A 16,852-nucleotide genomic window follows, 5' to 3' on the forward strand; every position below is an offset into this window, starting at 1 on the left:
TAGCAGGTAGGAGAGTGCACTCCAGGCTCAGGGAGGGGTCCTGACTGGGGGGGACTCTGGCTGCCTGGCTGGCTGTAGAACAACCAAGCATGGCTTCCATGACCTGAAAATACAATCCCACTTTGACTAGCATGCTGGCTAGCTTTGGAGACCATGAATTTGCCACTTCACCTGCTTATGTGTCAATCTGGAGTATGCTCAGGCTGTTGCCCAAAGAAATTGGTCTTGTAACCGGTGAAGACATGTGGACTAGGAAAGAGGAGGGCCAAGGTGGTTAGGGTGCAAAGAGGAGAGAATTAAAGAAGTGAGCTAAATTCTTTTTGGAAGGAGATAAGTTGAGAAAAAGAAAAGAAAAACAGAACAGCAAGGAAGGGGACAGAAGGAAAAACACACGTCTTAACCTCTAACCAGCATGAACAGGGCAAACAAGTCAGATTTCAGAACTATGCTTTTCTTCCACCAAGTTCTTCGGGAGATTCAACAGAGCTCATCTCGTCTACTCTAAGAAGTAGGTAGGCTCTGTGTCTTCAGTGGCTGGATAAGACTTGTTTGTTGCAAAGACAATAATGGGGATGCACTGAGCACTTGCTATATGCCAGGTATTGTTCTAGAACCCCACACCCATTACCTCCTCTAGGCTCCAAAGTCATGCAGCAAAAACTACCATCCCACTTCACGTCTGAGGAAGCAGGCTCAACTCGTGGTGAGCTCACATTGTAGAGCATGATTTATCACTAATGAAGATGACCACATGCCAATCAATGGCCATGCTCTTCCAATCCTGAGGGTATCTGCAGCTCTAGTCCCAGGTCTCCTGGGAGATTACCTTTCAGAATCCTGTTCAGCTCCCTTGAGGGGTTTTTTATGTTCTGCATCAGGGCTGTCAAATAAAGCTTGGCCAAGGTCTCAGACTGAAAAATCTGAGGGTGATGGAGTTCCCACTTGAAGCCGAGGCATTCTAGAATCACATCTGAGGAGAGAAAGTGATGCTGAGTCACCCTTGGGAACACTGCTACCTGAAGATAAATAGGCTCCTCCCAATGGCCACAGTTACTCAGTAGATAGCAGAGACAAGTGACTTCCCAGGCCTTTGTGTAGTGTGGGGCCAAGCACTTGCTGGCTTTGAGGGGGACCAAGTGAGCAATGTCATGGCAATCCGTGCTCTGAGGGTTGCTGATGAAGTTGTCGATTTCCAAGGCATGTAAGCTGCTCTCTAACTCAGGGGCTTGAGAACAGCTCAGAAAGACCTTTAGGGACCCTCTTCAGTGGACTCTCTTGGGGGTTTCATATTGAAGTAAAATGGCACTGTAAAGAAAGCCTTTTCCAAACCATGGAATGCTCTATGTGGCGCTGTCTGACCTGTGTCTCTCATAGATGATTTAGAAGAGACCTTGATCAGAGGGCAGGTGAATGATGCCAGGTGAGGCATGAGGGGGGTGGGTGAGAGGACTCTGCATGACTTAACTCTTACTGTTAGTGCAGAGCTCGGGGAGAGGCTGGTGAAAGGGACCATTGTTCTAAACCAGACATGACCTAGAAGGCCACTTGCTGTTTCTTGGCTTTGCCATTATTTTGACTGTGTGACTTGGGGCACCTGTCTCTCCTTCTTGATATTGTCATTCACCAACTTAAGATATTGTTTCATGTTGGAGTTCAGAAACTGAGTTTACATCTCAAATCTTGGATGACCTCAGGTAGTTTGGTTATGCTGGGTTAGGGGGGAAAAAGTCCCATATATGTAGGGTGATTATAGGAAGGAACAGAATTATAGATCCAGCATGCTCCTTCTCTGGTTATCAATCTCAACTTCTAAGATGGCCATTACACAGCAGATATCACTAATCAGTCCTTGTGTTCTCTCTCCTCACCATGAGAAGGTCTCAGCCTGCTTCTCTAGATCCATTAGGGTTGGCAGATGAGAAGGAATTACTAGGTTTCCCTTGGAAAAGAGGCTGCCTCTGACCTCAAGCAACTGTTCTGTGGAGTTGAACCTCAAACAGCTCCTTTAAGAGGCTGACTTTGGAGTAGGGGTGCGACTCAGTGATAGAGTGCATGCCTGGCACAGATGAGGGCCTAGGTTCAGTCTCCAGCATAACAAAAGATAGAAAAAAAAAACACTACGGTTATCTTTCTACTTTCCGTACCTGGGTCAATGGACCTTTTTCCTATTCTGATTTATGCTCCTATCACAGAAAAGTCCTTTGGGACAAGTGTCAAGCTGGGTGTCAATCATGACTCTTTAAATCCCAAAGGGGCAAAAATCCAGCTGCCTATTCCTGAATGCTATGTGTAGACTCTTGTAAAGGCTACTTATTGTCATCAGTGTGTTTGTCTTTATTGCGTCACATGTATACATGTGTGAGGAGCATGGATCCACTCCTCACAATAGAAGAGTGTTTACAGGCACCTGTTTCCTGTCAGACTTTGTGGTGCATGAGAATTGTGGTTCATGCTGGTTCTGTTCCACAGGGACCATAGTAGGGCCATGAAGTCAGCATAGTTCTGGTTGAATCCACAGTGACCACTCACCTGCTTCCCCGCTTTGGGTGCCACTGTTTGAGATATTCTCAGAGAGAAGCTTTTGGAATTTTGAAATGAGTAATCTTGAGAGAAAACACAAACAGAAGATCCAGAGGTTAATAATAAAACAAATTTTTGCTAACTATAACACTTATGAGAGGTGTGGGAGACAGGCTCTATATGTCTTAACTCATAAGAGCCAAGAGTTGGAGAAAGAAGAGCAACATTCCCAAACCTTAAATGTCTGCACCAGATAGGACCCAAAGGGCCATGTAACTCCATCTAGCTACTTTTGGTTTTGCCATTACCTTGACTGTGTGACCTGGGTTACCCATTTCCTCTTCCTGATATGATTATTGCTATTCAACTTTATGATAGTGTTTCATGGCAAGGTTCAGAAACTGGGCCACAACCCATCCTACTGTATACTTTACTAAAACATCAGTCCTTACATCATCCATCTCCATAGCAGCCATCCCTACATCATCTATCCTTATAGGATCTATCCCCACAACATGCATCATTCCAGTATCCCTACATCATCTATCCTTACAGCATCCATCCCTACAACATACATTATTCCTGTATCCCTACATCATCCATCTTTACAGCATCTATCCCTAAATCAGCACCTTATCACATCTCTCTCTCTTTGTGAGAGTTTTCTCAACTCTTAACATGACTGATCCCAAACACTGATCCCTGTTCCTGCTAGTGAACATGACCTACCAAGGAGATATTCAAGACTACCCTGCCTGTGGAATGACTTCCTTTGGAAAGTCTCTAGAACTTTAAACTCTAAAATGGCATACAGTAGGTACTCAATAAATATCTGATGATATCTGATGGAGAGGAGCATAGAGTATTCCTTTTTTTTTTTTTTTTTTTTTTGGTTTTTCAAGACAGGGTTTCTCTGTGCAGCTTTACACCTTTCCTGGAACTCACTCTGTACCCCAGGCTGGCCTCGAACTCACAGAGATCCACCTGGTTCTGCCTCCCAAGTGCTGGGATTAAAGGCATGTGCCATCACCGCCCGGCTGAGTATTCTTTTCTAGGACATTAACTGCCAATCTCAGGACAGCTGAAAATTAAGCTTACAGTCTACCCCAAACCCTACCCTGTTCCTCTACCCTGGTTCCTGTCTTAGGACATGGACCCCCAGGTACCCAAGCCAGCCAACTGGGCACCGTCACATCTGTCTCCATTTGACAAAAGGCTCTCTTCTACCTGATCATGCGCAGGTAGAAGATTGCCTTCATTACTCAACCTTTGTCCAGGCTACTTCTCGTCTGCCCAGTCATTGCCAGTGTCCCAGCCTCTATCGAATCCTTTTCTTGTCTCACCCCACACAACATTCAGAGCTGGTCTTGTCTCTCCTATTCGGGATCCACCCTTGTGTCCCCATAGACCACTGGCAAAGCTACAAGCTCCTGCCTCACTATAACCTTGTGCCTCCTGCTCTGGCCACAGCCTTTTCTGGCTTCCTGAATGCAGCCCCCACACACTCACAGGTCCCCTTCCTGTGCCGTGGGCTTTCCAGCTTCTCTCCAGGGGCTCTTACTAATTCTCTAGGAAAATCTTCATTGTTGCTTTCTCTGGGCCAGCATCCCCAGCCCCATAGATCCTCAAGACTGTCCCAATAAAATTTCTGCAATGTCTTCTGGTTGCCTGTCTACTCCTGAGTCCTTTACACAACACCAGGGTGTCTGTTTACTGCTGAGGCCCTGGCGCAAGTCACCGTACAAGTGTTGGGTCAATGTCCGTTCAGTCTATGAGTGTAAATAGCAACAGTGATAATGCTTTTCACAGACGCTGTGTACTCTACATGCAGAGTGTGGAAATAAACTAAAACGAGTCACATATTCAGTTAGAAGATGATCATCTCAAGAAAGCCAATCATCCAAGGGACACTTGTAGACCACATCTGGTCTGTGTATCCCAGGGTCCACTTGGGAATGCTGTTTTCCAGTGATTCAGAAGCCCTCATGAGCCAGGTGCATGGAGGCGGTTTGGGCAGGAGCCTGTTTCCAGAATAATAGTGACAGCATGCCACCCTTTCCAGGACAGAGATGACTGCAAATGACTCAAGCCCAGGAAGGCACTAGGAGCCTGAGCTGTTTACTCAGCATGAGTGATGGACTGGACCCTCATATCCTCCCTCAGTCACTTAGGTGACATGTCTGAGAAGAGCTGGGCAGGGTTAAGAGTTCAGACTATCACCTTAAATGGGACTGGTGGGTTTTGGAAACTCCAGGGCACTGTCCATGAGCTCAACCCGCCTCACAAACATCTCCATTGCCAGCTGAGCCAGGAGATGCCAGATGACAAAATGGCCACACTGCCTCTCCTTGGGTGTGACCACTGTTTACCATACAGGCTTTGGAGACCTCAAGAGCAGGCTCATTTGAGGATCATTGTAGAATCTATGGTATAAACATCTCTTTACTCACCAGGAGGAAAAATGCCCTGTGAAGATGTGCCAGGGGGCAGTGGTAATGTGTTCATAGACTGGCCCTTGTTCCTTTAAGTGGTGGCCCATGATGAGGAAAGATAAAAGGGAATTCGAGAAGAAGTTTCTCAGAGAAGTATAGGTCTCCTGCAACAAGCCACACATGGGAATGCTGGCTTGATACTCAGGTGTTGGGGACTCCAATCTGACTAACTGGGAAGAATTATACAGACCTGGGTCCCAGTCCCTCCATTTTCTTCCACATGACCTTGGGACCTGCCTCTTGGTCTCAGAGCTTTCCCCTATAGAACGAAGATGGCTGGGCAGGGCAGAAGAGTGGACGTCTGAGGGGCCTACCACTGAGTCTACACTTGACTGGTGTTTGTTCTTTTGTTTCCTTTGTAACTCAGGTCCTATGTCCCTAATCTCTCTCTCCCTGAACTGTACTCTGATAAAATAGCCAGGGGTCTCCTGTTGACATCCCCACCTCTTTGCATGACCTTCCCGTCCTTGATACGGACTTGGCGCTGTAGGCAGGATGAAAGGGCAATACCAACCAGAGTCACCAGCCAGGGATCAGGAAGGGCTCTAAGGCTCATTGCCCAGCATGTCTGGATCTGTAGTGGGTGGGCCCTTCCTTTAAGTCTTGGCTGGGCAGCACCTCCCCTATGCTGCCTCTTTGGGTAAGTGACAGTATGCATCCACATATGTCAGAACCCCTCAAGACAGCTTGAATTGTTTTTGAGTGTCTGTTTAAAGTTTTCTATGAATAATGTCATATAAGAGAACATATTCAATTTGTATATAAGAATTTAGGACTTGCTGGGCGGTGGTGGCGCACGCCTTTAATCCCAGCACTCAGGAGGCAGAGCCAGGCAGATCTCTGTGAGTTCGAGGCCAGCCTGGGCTACAAAGTGAGTCCCAGGAAAGGTGCAAAGCTACACAGAGAAACCCTGCCTCAAAAAACCAAAAAAAAAAAAAAAAAAAAAAAAGAAGAAGAAGAAGAAGAAGAAGAATTTAGGGCTGTAGGAAAGGAGTCGATACTCCCGTGTCTCTCAGCCCCTCACCCCATTCTGTACTCTAGGCAAAGCCATCAACAGAGCTCTGCACAGCATCTCGAAGTGAGCAGTCTCAGAGTCCCCCACACCCTGGAAACCCACAGACACAACAAGCAGGGCTGGCCAGCTGGATGGCACCCAGGGCACTGACCTGTCCAAGGCACAGCTACAGACCCAAAATAAACGGGGGCTGGGCGCCGAGTGGCCCTTGATGCAATGTGTTTACTACGGTTGGCTCTGGCTCCTGTCAAAGTTGACAGTGACCCCATGTGGGAGAAGCCACAATTACAACACAAGAGGCAGGGCCAGCACTTCACTGATGAGGTAGGAGCTGTGTGTGCTTTGGGGGACACACGTGTGCTACACAATACAATTCCAGACACTCACACGCACACTGGCCTTGGAATGTGACAGCAGAAAGTCTCCTGGTATCTAATGGTGCACATTATTAGGAATATTTCCTTTATTACCTGAATTAAATGTTGTCTATCAACATAAAAAATAAGTAAACAGAAAAACAAATAGAACCTTTAAGGCGCTTTCCAAGAGTTTTTCACTACAGATTTCCACTACAAAGACAGAATTGCAATCCCCATTACAAAGACAGAATTGCAATCCCCATGTTTATGAAAGAAAATCCATTTCCCCCCATTGTGGCAGACTCCACCAAGAAAATCGTACAATTTATTCAGAGTCTATTTGTAAGAATAATACTCCCGCTGAGCAGTGGTGGCACACACCTTTAATCCCAGCACTCAGGAGGTAGAGGCAGGTGGATCTCTGTGAGTTCAAGGCCAGCCTGGGCTACAGAGTGAGTTCTAGGAAAGGCTCCATAGCCACACAGAGAAACCTTGTCTCAAAAAACCAAAAAAAAAAAAAAAAAAATAGTACTAAATATTTCTAATACATAATCTGTTGTAATGCACCAGATTTAACCATCCATTCAAGTTTTCAAAGGAGTTTTCATCATGACCATTTCACAGATGAGGAAAGTGAGGCTCAGTGAGGTTTAGCCACAAGCTAAAGGTCATATTTAACCAGTCACTCAGCAACCATGGAACCAGCAGATCTTCCATGCCAGGTACTGTGCCAGGGACAGCCTTTGCTTCGGCAGTCTTAACCATGAGCACGAGACAGGACTACTGGTTCAGAGATTAGCGGTATCAGGCCAGGGCAAAAGCACCCAGAAGTGGAGGGTCCTTCTGCAATGAGTTCCTTTGCTGTGTCCTCAGGACAGGCAGAACTCACAATTTGGAGAAGTGATGATCTAGCCTGATGCTAACACTACTTACTAAGAGAGGGAAGGGGAAAGGTGGCCTGGGTAGAAATGGGAATTCATGAGAATTCACATCAAAACACTTAGCCATGGTGCTTTTTCAAGAGATCATTTGCCCCCGGATGATGAATTTAGAATCTGCTGAGGGTCCAAAGCTCATATATAAAGGAAAAGCTGCTCTTTTATCACTATCAACCGACCTTGTCAGAGCAAGAAGTCACTTCAGACCCTGTCCATGCCTATGTATGATCCTCTAGTGAAGCTTCCTTATAGACAAACCTGGACCATCTAGCCAGCGTGGTCTAGTCATCAAGTACCTCCCCTTCCTTTCTGGGCTGCCATTCCCTGCCATGGGCCTTCAATCCTTCCTACCTGTCTGGGTTCTTCAGAGCGTCATCAAGGTCTATGTTCAAAACATTGCACATCTGGGAGAGTGCCAGCAGGTCTCCACAGAAATGCTCTTGGGGAAACCGCCACCGGTTGGTTCCACCAACAATCCGGCGCTCCAGCCGAATCCTGCGCTGCTTGATCAAAGAGAGAAGGGTCTTTAAGTTTACGCAAATGCCAGCTTTCCCAGACTGTACAGCACAAAGAAAATCAATGCAAACTTTAAACTGCTGCTGAACTCTCGGACCTGGCTAGCATCCGTCATGGGGCATCTAGTCAAGATCAGGGTGCCGTGTTCTGTGCTTCAAACTACGAAGTACTTTGGAATTTGGGGTTTGGAACAAGAGCTTCCCAGGACAAAAAGGCCAATTGTTTTTTATAGGTAGCTAAGAATCCACAAGTAAGCATATTACTGTACTTCAAATACTGTTCTTTGAGTACTTAGCCTAACATCAATCAGAGAGATACTATGGATGGAGAGTTTTCTTTTTGGTAAAATGCACAACACAAAATTCAAAAAAAATTTTATTTATTTATAGTGTACAGTTCAGTGGCATTTAGTACGTTTATAATCTTGTGCAACCATCACCCTTATCTAGCTCCAGAACATCTTCATCACTCACCAAAGGACCCTGTACCCATCAGGCTCCCCATCCATCACCGTCTCCCCATGCCAGGTGACCACTAAGCTGTTTTCTGACTATAGTTTTGCTCACTCTGGATAGTGCAAGTGTAGAATCTCACAGTGTCTGCCTCCTTTCAGTGGCCAGGTTTCCGAGGTTCATCCACGTTATCAGCACTTCCTTCCTTTACAAGGCTCCATGACATTGCATTGTGTGACTCTACCACAGTCTGTGCATTGTTCCATCAGTTGACGACCTTTGAGTTGTCCCTGAGTCTAGCTGTTAGGAATCGTGCAGCTAAGAACATTCCTACAGTTTCCTTAACAGAAGAGAACACTAGGAATCCAACTCTCAGACTCATGACTCAGAGACACTTAGCAAGAAAATCTCACCACGGGGGATCCATGGGAATGGAAGCTGTCAATCCTAAGCCACCCAGGCACCAAGGGAATAGTGAAAATGTGGGATGTGGGATCTGAGTCTAATTCCGGTTATTGCCACTTACTGATGGACAACTTTGGGCAAGTCACCTTACCTTCTGAGCCCCTCAGACATCTTTTAAATTGGGGATTAGCTTAAATGGGAATGGGGACAAAGATGATGATAGTGGTGATAATTGTGATAATGATGGCAATAGTAGTGGTGGTATGTGTGGTGGTGATGGTGATAATCATGGCGATGATGGTGACGGTACTGATGGCAGTTGTGGTGAAAGAGATGATGGTAATGATGATTGAAGTGGTATGTTAATAGTTATGGTACTGATGGCAATGTCAGGGATGGTAGTGATTTGGGTAGTCATGGTGATATTGATTGCAGTAATGCTCGTGGTGAGGTGTTGGTGCTGGTGATGTTGGTATGATATTTGTAACGGTGGTGGTGGCAGTGACAATAACATGTGGCAAAGATGGCGCTCATGATACCACCTTAGTTTGGGAGTTGAGGATAAAATGAAACCGTGTGGGAAATGTGTCTTAGCACAGTGCCCAGCAAGGTGACTGTGGTCACCTCAGCATGGATGGGCTCAGCCGTGGGGCTGCTCTCTAGTTGCTGGACAGTGCTCCCTGGACTCGCCCTTCCCTGGAGTCAGCCAGTCAAGCCTGAGGCCTTCAGTGGTGCAGGCCCTGGCCCTTATGGGAACATAGGAATCTCACTGTAACCCTGTGCTGCTTGTCTTCTCATGCTGTGTGTGAGCGTGTGAGCATCAGTGCACATGTGTGAGCACGAGCATGTGTGCATAGTCAGAGGCCGACCGTGGATATTTTCTTCATCACCCTTTGCTTTAGTTTCTGAGTGAAGAGTCTCTGACTGAATCCAGAGCTCATCAGTTCAGTGAGAACAGCTTTCTAGCAAGTCCCAGGATTCTCCCGTCTTTTCCCACCCCCAGCACAGGGGGTGGTGGGGGTGCTCAACCTATATCATACTCAGGTTTTCTAAGGATTCTGGGGGATCAAACTCAAGTCATCAGTCTCACATGGCAAGCACTTTATTGACTGAGCAATGTGAACGAAAGTTTCCCTAGAGAGAAACTAGGCCTGATGTTGAAATTTCTATCAGGTGGATTCATTGATGACAACCCCAATAACTGTGGAGAGGTTGGAATGATGCAGGTCCAGAGCCTAGCTTCAGTCTCCTTACTAGCCATTCCTTGCCTGCTTCTGTGTCTGACACATCCTTGTGACTATCAGGTGACACATTTTGCAATGTATTAACAGCCTAAAATCTCAAAATGTCATCAGTTAACACACACACACTGGTAGCAGATTTCCCCAGGTTGCTGTGACCCTATCTACCTGGTGGCAGCATACTTGACAATGTATTGGTTTATAATTTTCTGTGTTCTGTTAATATAAAATGTTGTGAAGCTGTTACCATGTCAGAAAACGGACTTCAGAGTAACCTAAATCTGTTTCCTGAGCCAAGATCATCTCTATTTGGCTCCAGAATAAACTATTCCTTATCCCCGTCAAGGGGAGGATTGCGGTTTTTGCATCAACAACCATCTCCCCAGCCCTACCATTACCTGCCTTCTGGTGAAAGGATCCACTTACCGGATTCAACATTTTCATGAATGATAGTGGAGATGACACGGAAGGAAAGAGATGAGCACCTGGAAGACAAAAGAGCTAAAGCTGAACATTTCAACACGCCCCTGAAGCATCTCATCAGGCTATTGTACCGGAGACTGATCAAAAGAATCTCTATTTACCACAAAAAGAATAATTGAGGAAGCCTCAAGTGTGGGTCATGTATCAAAGCAAGAAGGTATCTAGGCTTTCTGTTGTTAGCTCGCTCTGTGGGGCTTCATACTACCCAAGAGCTCCAGCCTGGAGCTACATCCCCATGCCTGGGTTCTAAAAGGCACATCTGTGGCTAGACCTACGCTATCATGTTGGAAAAGCGGCTCAGCTGGGGTGGCACAGATGATGATGTCTCACGTTGTCAAGAGGATGAAGATCAACGGATGGACAGCTGCAGGCAGGGTGAGCATGGACTTCTTTATTTGGACCAGGAGACAAAGAGAGAACTTTACCAATTAGTCCCCAACAACAGGTAGAACCTGGACTGCACTGGAGCCCAGCGGATTTATGATTACCTTGGCTTAAAGGCCGTGAAAGAGGACTGGCAGAACATGCATTCTTCTGTGGTTCTGAATGCAATTAGGGCAATTTGGTTACAAGCAACAGAAACCTATCTGACTAATGGGATGCCAAAAAAAATAATAATAATTGTAGGACCAGGAGGGTAGGATTGCCTGAAAGATGCTCATGGGAGGAGGACACTCACAGACTCCCAGAAGGAGCAGGAACTTCTACAGGGACTGAGGTACAAGCACCAAGCCTGTTTTTGTCAGAGGTTCCCACGGGGATGAATCAGTTCCCTACACCCTGTCTCTATGAGGTTCTGAACAAATTCTTTTTTAAAAAAATACATTTTATTTTAACTTTTTTATTTTAATTTTATTTTATGTGCATTGATGTGAGGTTGTTGGATCCTCTGGAACTGGAGTTACAGACAGTTGTGAGCTGTCATATGGGTGCTGGGAATTGAACCTGGGTCCTCTGGAAGAGCAGTCATCTGGAGCCATCTCTCCAGCCCCTCTATTTTTTTAAATGTATACATTTATTTTATGTGCAACAGATCTCCTGGATCCAGAGTTACAGGCAGTTGTAAGCCCCCATGTGGATGTTGGGACTCAAACCTGGCCTTCTGCAAGAGCAGAAAGCAGTCTCAACAGCTGAGTCATCTCTCTAGCCCCCCAAGGTCAAATTCTTGACACATGGGTCCCACTGACCTAACTTAAACACCCAAGGAATTCTTCCAATTACAATTCATGTAATGGGGGGCTCAGTATTTTTCTAGAGCAAAACTGAGGAGAAGGGGAAGTGATGGACAGGTGAAGACATTAAAGTCTGTGGCACTTGTGACCCAAGACCCTCAGCTACCCCCTGCTTTCCGAGGAGCACTTGACCGAATCGCAGCCAAGGCAGCGGAGTGACTCAGTCATGCATTCATTCTGCAGGTGCCTTCTGTGTGGGAGCCCAGAGAGGGTTGCTTGTTTCTGAGATAAGGCAGACAGCAAGATGGGCATGAGCTCTGCCTCATGGGATTTCCATTCCATGTGAGCAGACAGAATTGTCTTTTCCTTTACAATTAAGTATATTAAAAATAAACAAAAACACTGTAAAAGGTAAAACTGGATCAATACAAAAACAGCAGGCAAAGAAAAGTGTGACAGGGGCTGGAGAGATGGCTCAGAGGTTAAGAGCACTGGGTTACTTTTCCAGAGGTCCTGAGTTCAATTCCCAGCACCCACATGGTGGCTCACAACCACCTGTAATGAGGTCTGGTGCCCTCTTCCGGCATACAGGCGCACATGCAGGCAGAACACTGCATACATAATAAATACATCTGAAAAAAAAGGAAGAAAAACTTGACAAGGGTTACATGGTATTTCATACAACGGATGCCTCATTCTCCATTAAAATAGTCCCCCGTCCCTAGTCATCGCAGCTGCTTCCTGTCTCCTAGTCCCAGAAACAGCAAGAGCAACACATATCACACACACTTTATTCAGGTTGGTAGTTTATATTACTATATGTATGTATGTTACCACCATAGGTACCCAAACATGCATATATCTAAATAGATATCTTTGTATGCTACTGCATTTATTTCTACAAGCCAGACCTTCCAATGGAATTATGAGTTACACTTGTTTATAAATTACAGTAGAGAAATGCCAATTCACCTTCCCAAAAGTTGACACAATTTACATCCCCAGCACCAGTTTTTAAGTACTAGGCTTATCGGTGTATGATTTTGCTAATCTGGTGACAGATGGCTTCAGACTGTTCTCATTTGAACTTCCCTGGCCACCGGTGAGCACAGGTGTCCTTTTACACATTATTCTACCATTAACTTTTTCATTCCTGGACTTTACTCTTTACTCCTGAGCTGCTGAGGTTCCCGAGCGTTGTCCGGGTGCTTTCTATGCACAGTGATGGGAGCACAAAGCTTTATGCTTTATGTGTCTGCCCCGTGTGCTTCACAGGTGTGTGGCGTTCTCAGCATGCCATTTGGTTTTTCTTTGTTTATATTTTCCAAATTATTTAACTGGGAATCATGTATGGGAAGCATGTTATGTGTGTCTCTACTTTCTTTGACTGACTTTCATTTAAAAGCTTGTCTATCAAAGCAACCCCAAATGGGAATGAGTCTGAGCGGTAGAGCAGCAAGTGAATAGCCCTAGATTGAATCCTCCCACAACATGTGTGTGTGTGTATGCGTATGTGTTTGTGCACACACACACACACACACACACACACACACACACACACACACACACACATGCATACACGCACATGTTTTTTTGTTTTTGTTTTTGTTTTGTTTTGTCTTTTTTTATTTTTTTTCATGGCTGGGTTTCCACATCCCTGCCCCCACAACCCGGGAAATACATAGCTGCTTCTCTGACCTGTTTTTCATACAGAAGTCAGAATGACTTCTGCCTTCCTAGCCTAAAACCCTTGCCTACTTTCTACTGTCCTAGATAAGAGCTCTGAGTCTTCAGTGTGGCCCAGAGGCATCTAAGGAGAGAGAAGGGAACTTCATGTGGACCTCATGCAGAGCTGGTCAGCACATGAAGAGCTGCTCCTGTCAGGACCCTCCGTACAGAAGGCCCTTTCAGCTTAGAGGCTGCTGTCCAATTTCTGCTTCCTTTTCTCAAGTGTCTTATTAGCTGGCCTTGAACCCCAGGGCATTCCAACGGCATTAAAATGTACTGTGATTTTTTATGTCTCACTGAGAGCTGTGCTCTTGGTGGGCTTTAATTATTGCTTCCTCTGTCCTCTGGTGAGGAAGCTATCTGTGACCCTCCTTCAGCTCCCAGCCAGGAACCTCTGACGTGCCTTCCTTCTCTGGTGGAGCTACATGCAAGCAGCTCCCATCACTAGGTGAGCCCTCGGTCTCTGGTGTGTGTGAGGTACCAGATCCACTTACAGTTCTGAAGTCCTGTTCCCCACAGGGGGTGGGGCGGGAGGATGGTCACAGAGGTTTCGTGTGGGGTGGAGGAAGGGTCCTTGCACTGGACTCCGAATTACGGCAGAGCTGGAGGCTTGGCACCTTCTGAGCCTGAATCTTAAAAGCTCTCATGACACCTGGGGCTCACCCCTTTCTCCTATGGGCCGAGATGCTTTGCTGGGGGAGCCTGCCTTTGGTTTCCTGAGGGTAGTTGTGGGTACCATGGTAACAGCAATCAGATTCCAAGGACTTCCTGTTCCGGGTTCTGGTGCTAGCTCAGCTGGAGGCTTCAGGTTGTCTGCTGAGGAGAGACAAGGCTGTCATTGAACAGACAGCTGTGAGTGACAGCTCCTCACCCAGACCACTGGGTGCCATGAGCGTCCTCCTGCCCCCCTCTGGAGGCAACGGTGCTGTACTTGTTCAGGGGACCATATCAGTGTCCTTACAGCACCTGAGCCACCTGAAGGATCCATCCTCTGATCTTTAATCCCTTCCACTGGAAAAACTTGAGGTCCTACCCAGCTCTGGAATTTGGGGTACTCAGTTTCTAGCTTCCTGTATCTAACAATGTTTTGACAAAACAATATTTCAATAAAAATCACAGTTTACATTATTGAAACTACCCCAAGGAGTTACTTTTTAAGAGGTGTTTTTTTTTCTTCTGCTTTCCCTAAGAATTGCCTTTAAGTCAAGGATGAGACCAAGACTTTTCATATTAGGTGCCAGGGTAGAAGGTAAAAGTCCCCTCAGTCATGTCCCCTGGGAACTTTGGTCTAGGTCTAGTCCATCACCCCAGAAACCACAGGGAACCCTAGTCACAGGACAGGAAACTGAAGTCGGTTAGGCAGCGTGTGAGGCCGAAGACTGGCTCTCTCGTGACCTTCATTTGCAGCCTCCCCTGGGGAAGCAGGTAAATTATAAAGGAGGGCAGGAAGGCATGCTCTTCTACCTATAATTATGTTCTAGAAAATATATAACACGGAGTGCACTGGCGGCATCTCTGGATTGGCCTGCCTGCTCAACTCCCACCCTTTGAATTCTGCCTGCAACCTCTTTGCTGAGCAGTTGGTTATATGGAGGATTCTGAGTGACTTTACCCATCCCAAGAGCCTGACAACCAAACATGGCCTTTAGAAAGTGCTAAAAAGAGGTCCCTAGAACTGGCAAATTGGATATACAACTCTGCTTTTACATTCAAATGAGCATTGCATGTGAGCCCATGCCTTCTCATGTATGTGCACATGAAGGTATGTATATGTCTGTGTGGTCATGGACCTGGTGTTTGTACCTAGCTGCTGTGTACATGATTAGAATTGCGTTCACATTTGTGTGTCAGGGGGCATCTTTAGTAGCCTGAGTGGCTCCTGGGTGTGCATTTTTTTTCTTCTGGGGTGTTCCTTGGATTGGGAGACTGGGAGTGCAGTAGAAGAGGGTTCATGGCAGCTCACAACTGACCTTGTCGGCTGTCACTCAACCTGGGAAAGCTGATGTTCAATGGTTTGTGCTTTATGGGTGGGTAAAGCCACTCACAGAGCCCTCCACACAGCCAAGTGCTCTGCAAAGAGAAAGTAGGCAGAATCCAAAGGGTGGAGGTCGAGGAGGCAGGCAAATTCAGAGACACCCGCAGTGTGCTCAGAGGCATAGAACTAGAAGAAGCACGGATTTGGGGTGGAGTCTAAAAACCTTCTGCCGCTTTTTGTCATCCCAGCATACCAGGAGAGGTCAGGAAGGGGTGCTCAGTGGCAGGACGTGGTGACAGAGAACACAGGCTGAGAGCACTGACTTTGTTTTATAGGCAGGGGTTAGGAGCCCAGCTCAGGGTCTGCCCATACTCCTACTAGAGTATAGCTAGGTGGAAGCAGGTTTCAAGTGGATGCACAGGGCTCACAGGGCCCAGATGTGAGCCTGTGCTCCTGGCTAGGTTGTGGGCCTTCTCTACACTCTGGAAGCAAAGCATTATTGGAACCATTTTTCTTTTATAAATCCAATACTCAGAGGAGACAGATTCAGAGGCAGGAAAACCTGGAGGGAAAGGCACCGAGACAAGAGCTCACCATAGAGCCCTAGACAGCCTCATACCCCCTGCCTTACTCAGCTAGGCCGAGTCTTGTGTCAACACCCCTGCTCCTACCTCTCAAGTTTGGGGATGGATTACAGGTATGTACCACCATGCCTGGCTGCCAAAATATTTTGACAATAAACTAATTTGAATACCATGGCCAAAATTAACCTTCATTAATACTATATCAATATTTGTGCATGCATGTATACATCCCCCCCCACACACACATTCCTGTGTATTATTGAGAATGGTGACACTGTGTTTCTTTCTTTTTTATTTTTTTTTTTTTTTTTTTTTTTTTTGGTTTTTCGAGACAGGGTTTCCCTGTGTAGCTTTGCGCCTGTCCTGGAACTCACTTGGTAGCCCAGGCTGGCCTCGAACTCACAGAGATCCGCCTGGCTCTGCCTCCCGAGTGCTGGGATTAAAGGCGTGCGCCACCACCGCCCGGCCTCTTTCTTTTTTAAAGATTTATTTATTTATTATGTATACAGCATGTATGACAGCAGGCCAGAAGAAGGCACCAGATCTCATTACAGATGGTTGTGAGCTACCATGTGGTTGCTGGGAATTGAACTCAGGACCTCTGGAAGAGCAGTCAGTGCTTTTAACCTCTGAGCCATCTCTCCAGCCCGACACTGTGTTTCTTGATGTGGGGGAAAGCGATGAATAGTGTAACCAGGCACTCTGACAGACATTAGTGTCTACACACACTGTCTACACACACTCTTCTGGAGCCTTACCCACCCATTATAGTACACACAGTCTGCTCTCTGATCTTGAGTCTGTCTGCTGCATCCCTCCTAGCCCAATGCCAAGACCATGCTGTGATAGAATGGTGTGTGTATAAGGAGGTCCCTCAGCAAAAGCACTGCGGGACAGATCTGCCCTCTTTATATGGCTTCTTCCTCTTTACCCCAAACTTTCCCCCATGTACATTTTTCTCTGGAATGGCTT

General features: G+C 46.4%; 1 protein-coding gene across 2 annotated transcripts in view; it reads right to left on the minus strand.

Annotated features, from left to right (window-relative positions):
• Positions 1-13,118, minus strand: part of Btbd16 (BTB domain containing 16) — a 52,141-nt gene extending 39,023 nt beyond the window's left edge. The window contains exons 1-4 of one of the 2 annotated variants that reach the window (XM_052712393.1): positions 10,365-13,116; positions 7,676-7,824; positions 2,530-2,603; positions 827-970 (exon numbers count right to left, since the gene is read on the minus strand). In XM_052712393.1, coding sequence (XP_052568353.1) covers positions 827-970; positions 2,530-2,603; positions 7,676-7,824; positions 10,365-10,382 — 385 coding nt within the window. In that variant the 5' untranslated portion in view covers positions 10,383-13,116. Of the gene's footprint in view, positions 1-826; positions 971-2,529; positions 2,604-7,675; positions 7,825-10,364 lie in introns of both variants that reach the window. The other variant, XM_052712392.1, reaches the window with a different exon arrangement.
• Positions 13,119-16,852: the final 3,734 nt, after the last annotated feature.

The sequence above is a fragment of the Peromyscus californicus genome, unplaced genomic scaffold, assembly GCF_007827085.1.
Source record: "Peromyscus californicus insignis strain IS unplaced genomic scaffold, ASM782708v3 Scaffold_4__1_contigs__length_199733344, whole genome shotgun sequence".
NCBI lineage: Eukaryota > Metazoa > Chordata > Mammalia > Rodentia > Cricetidae > Peromyscus > Peromyscus californicus.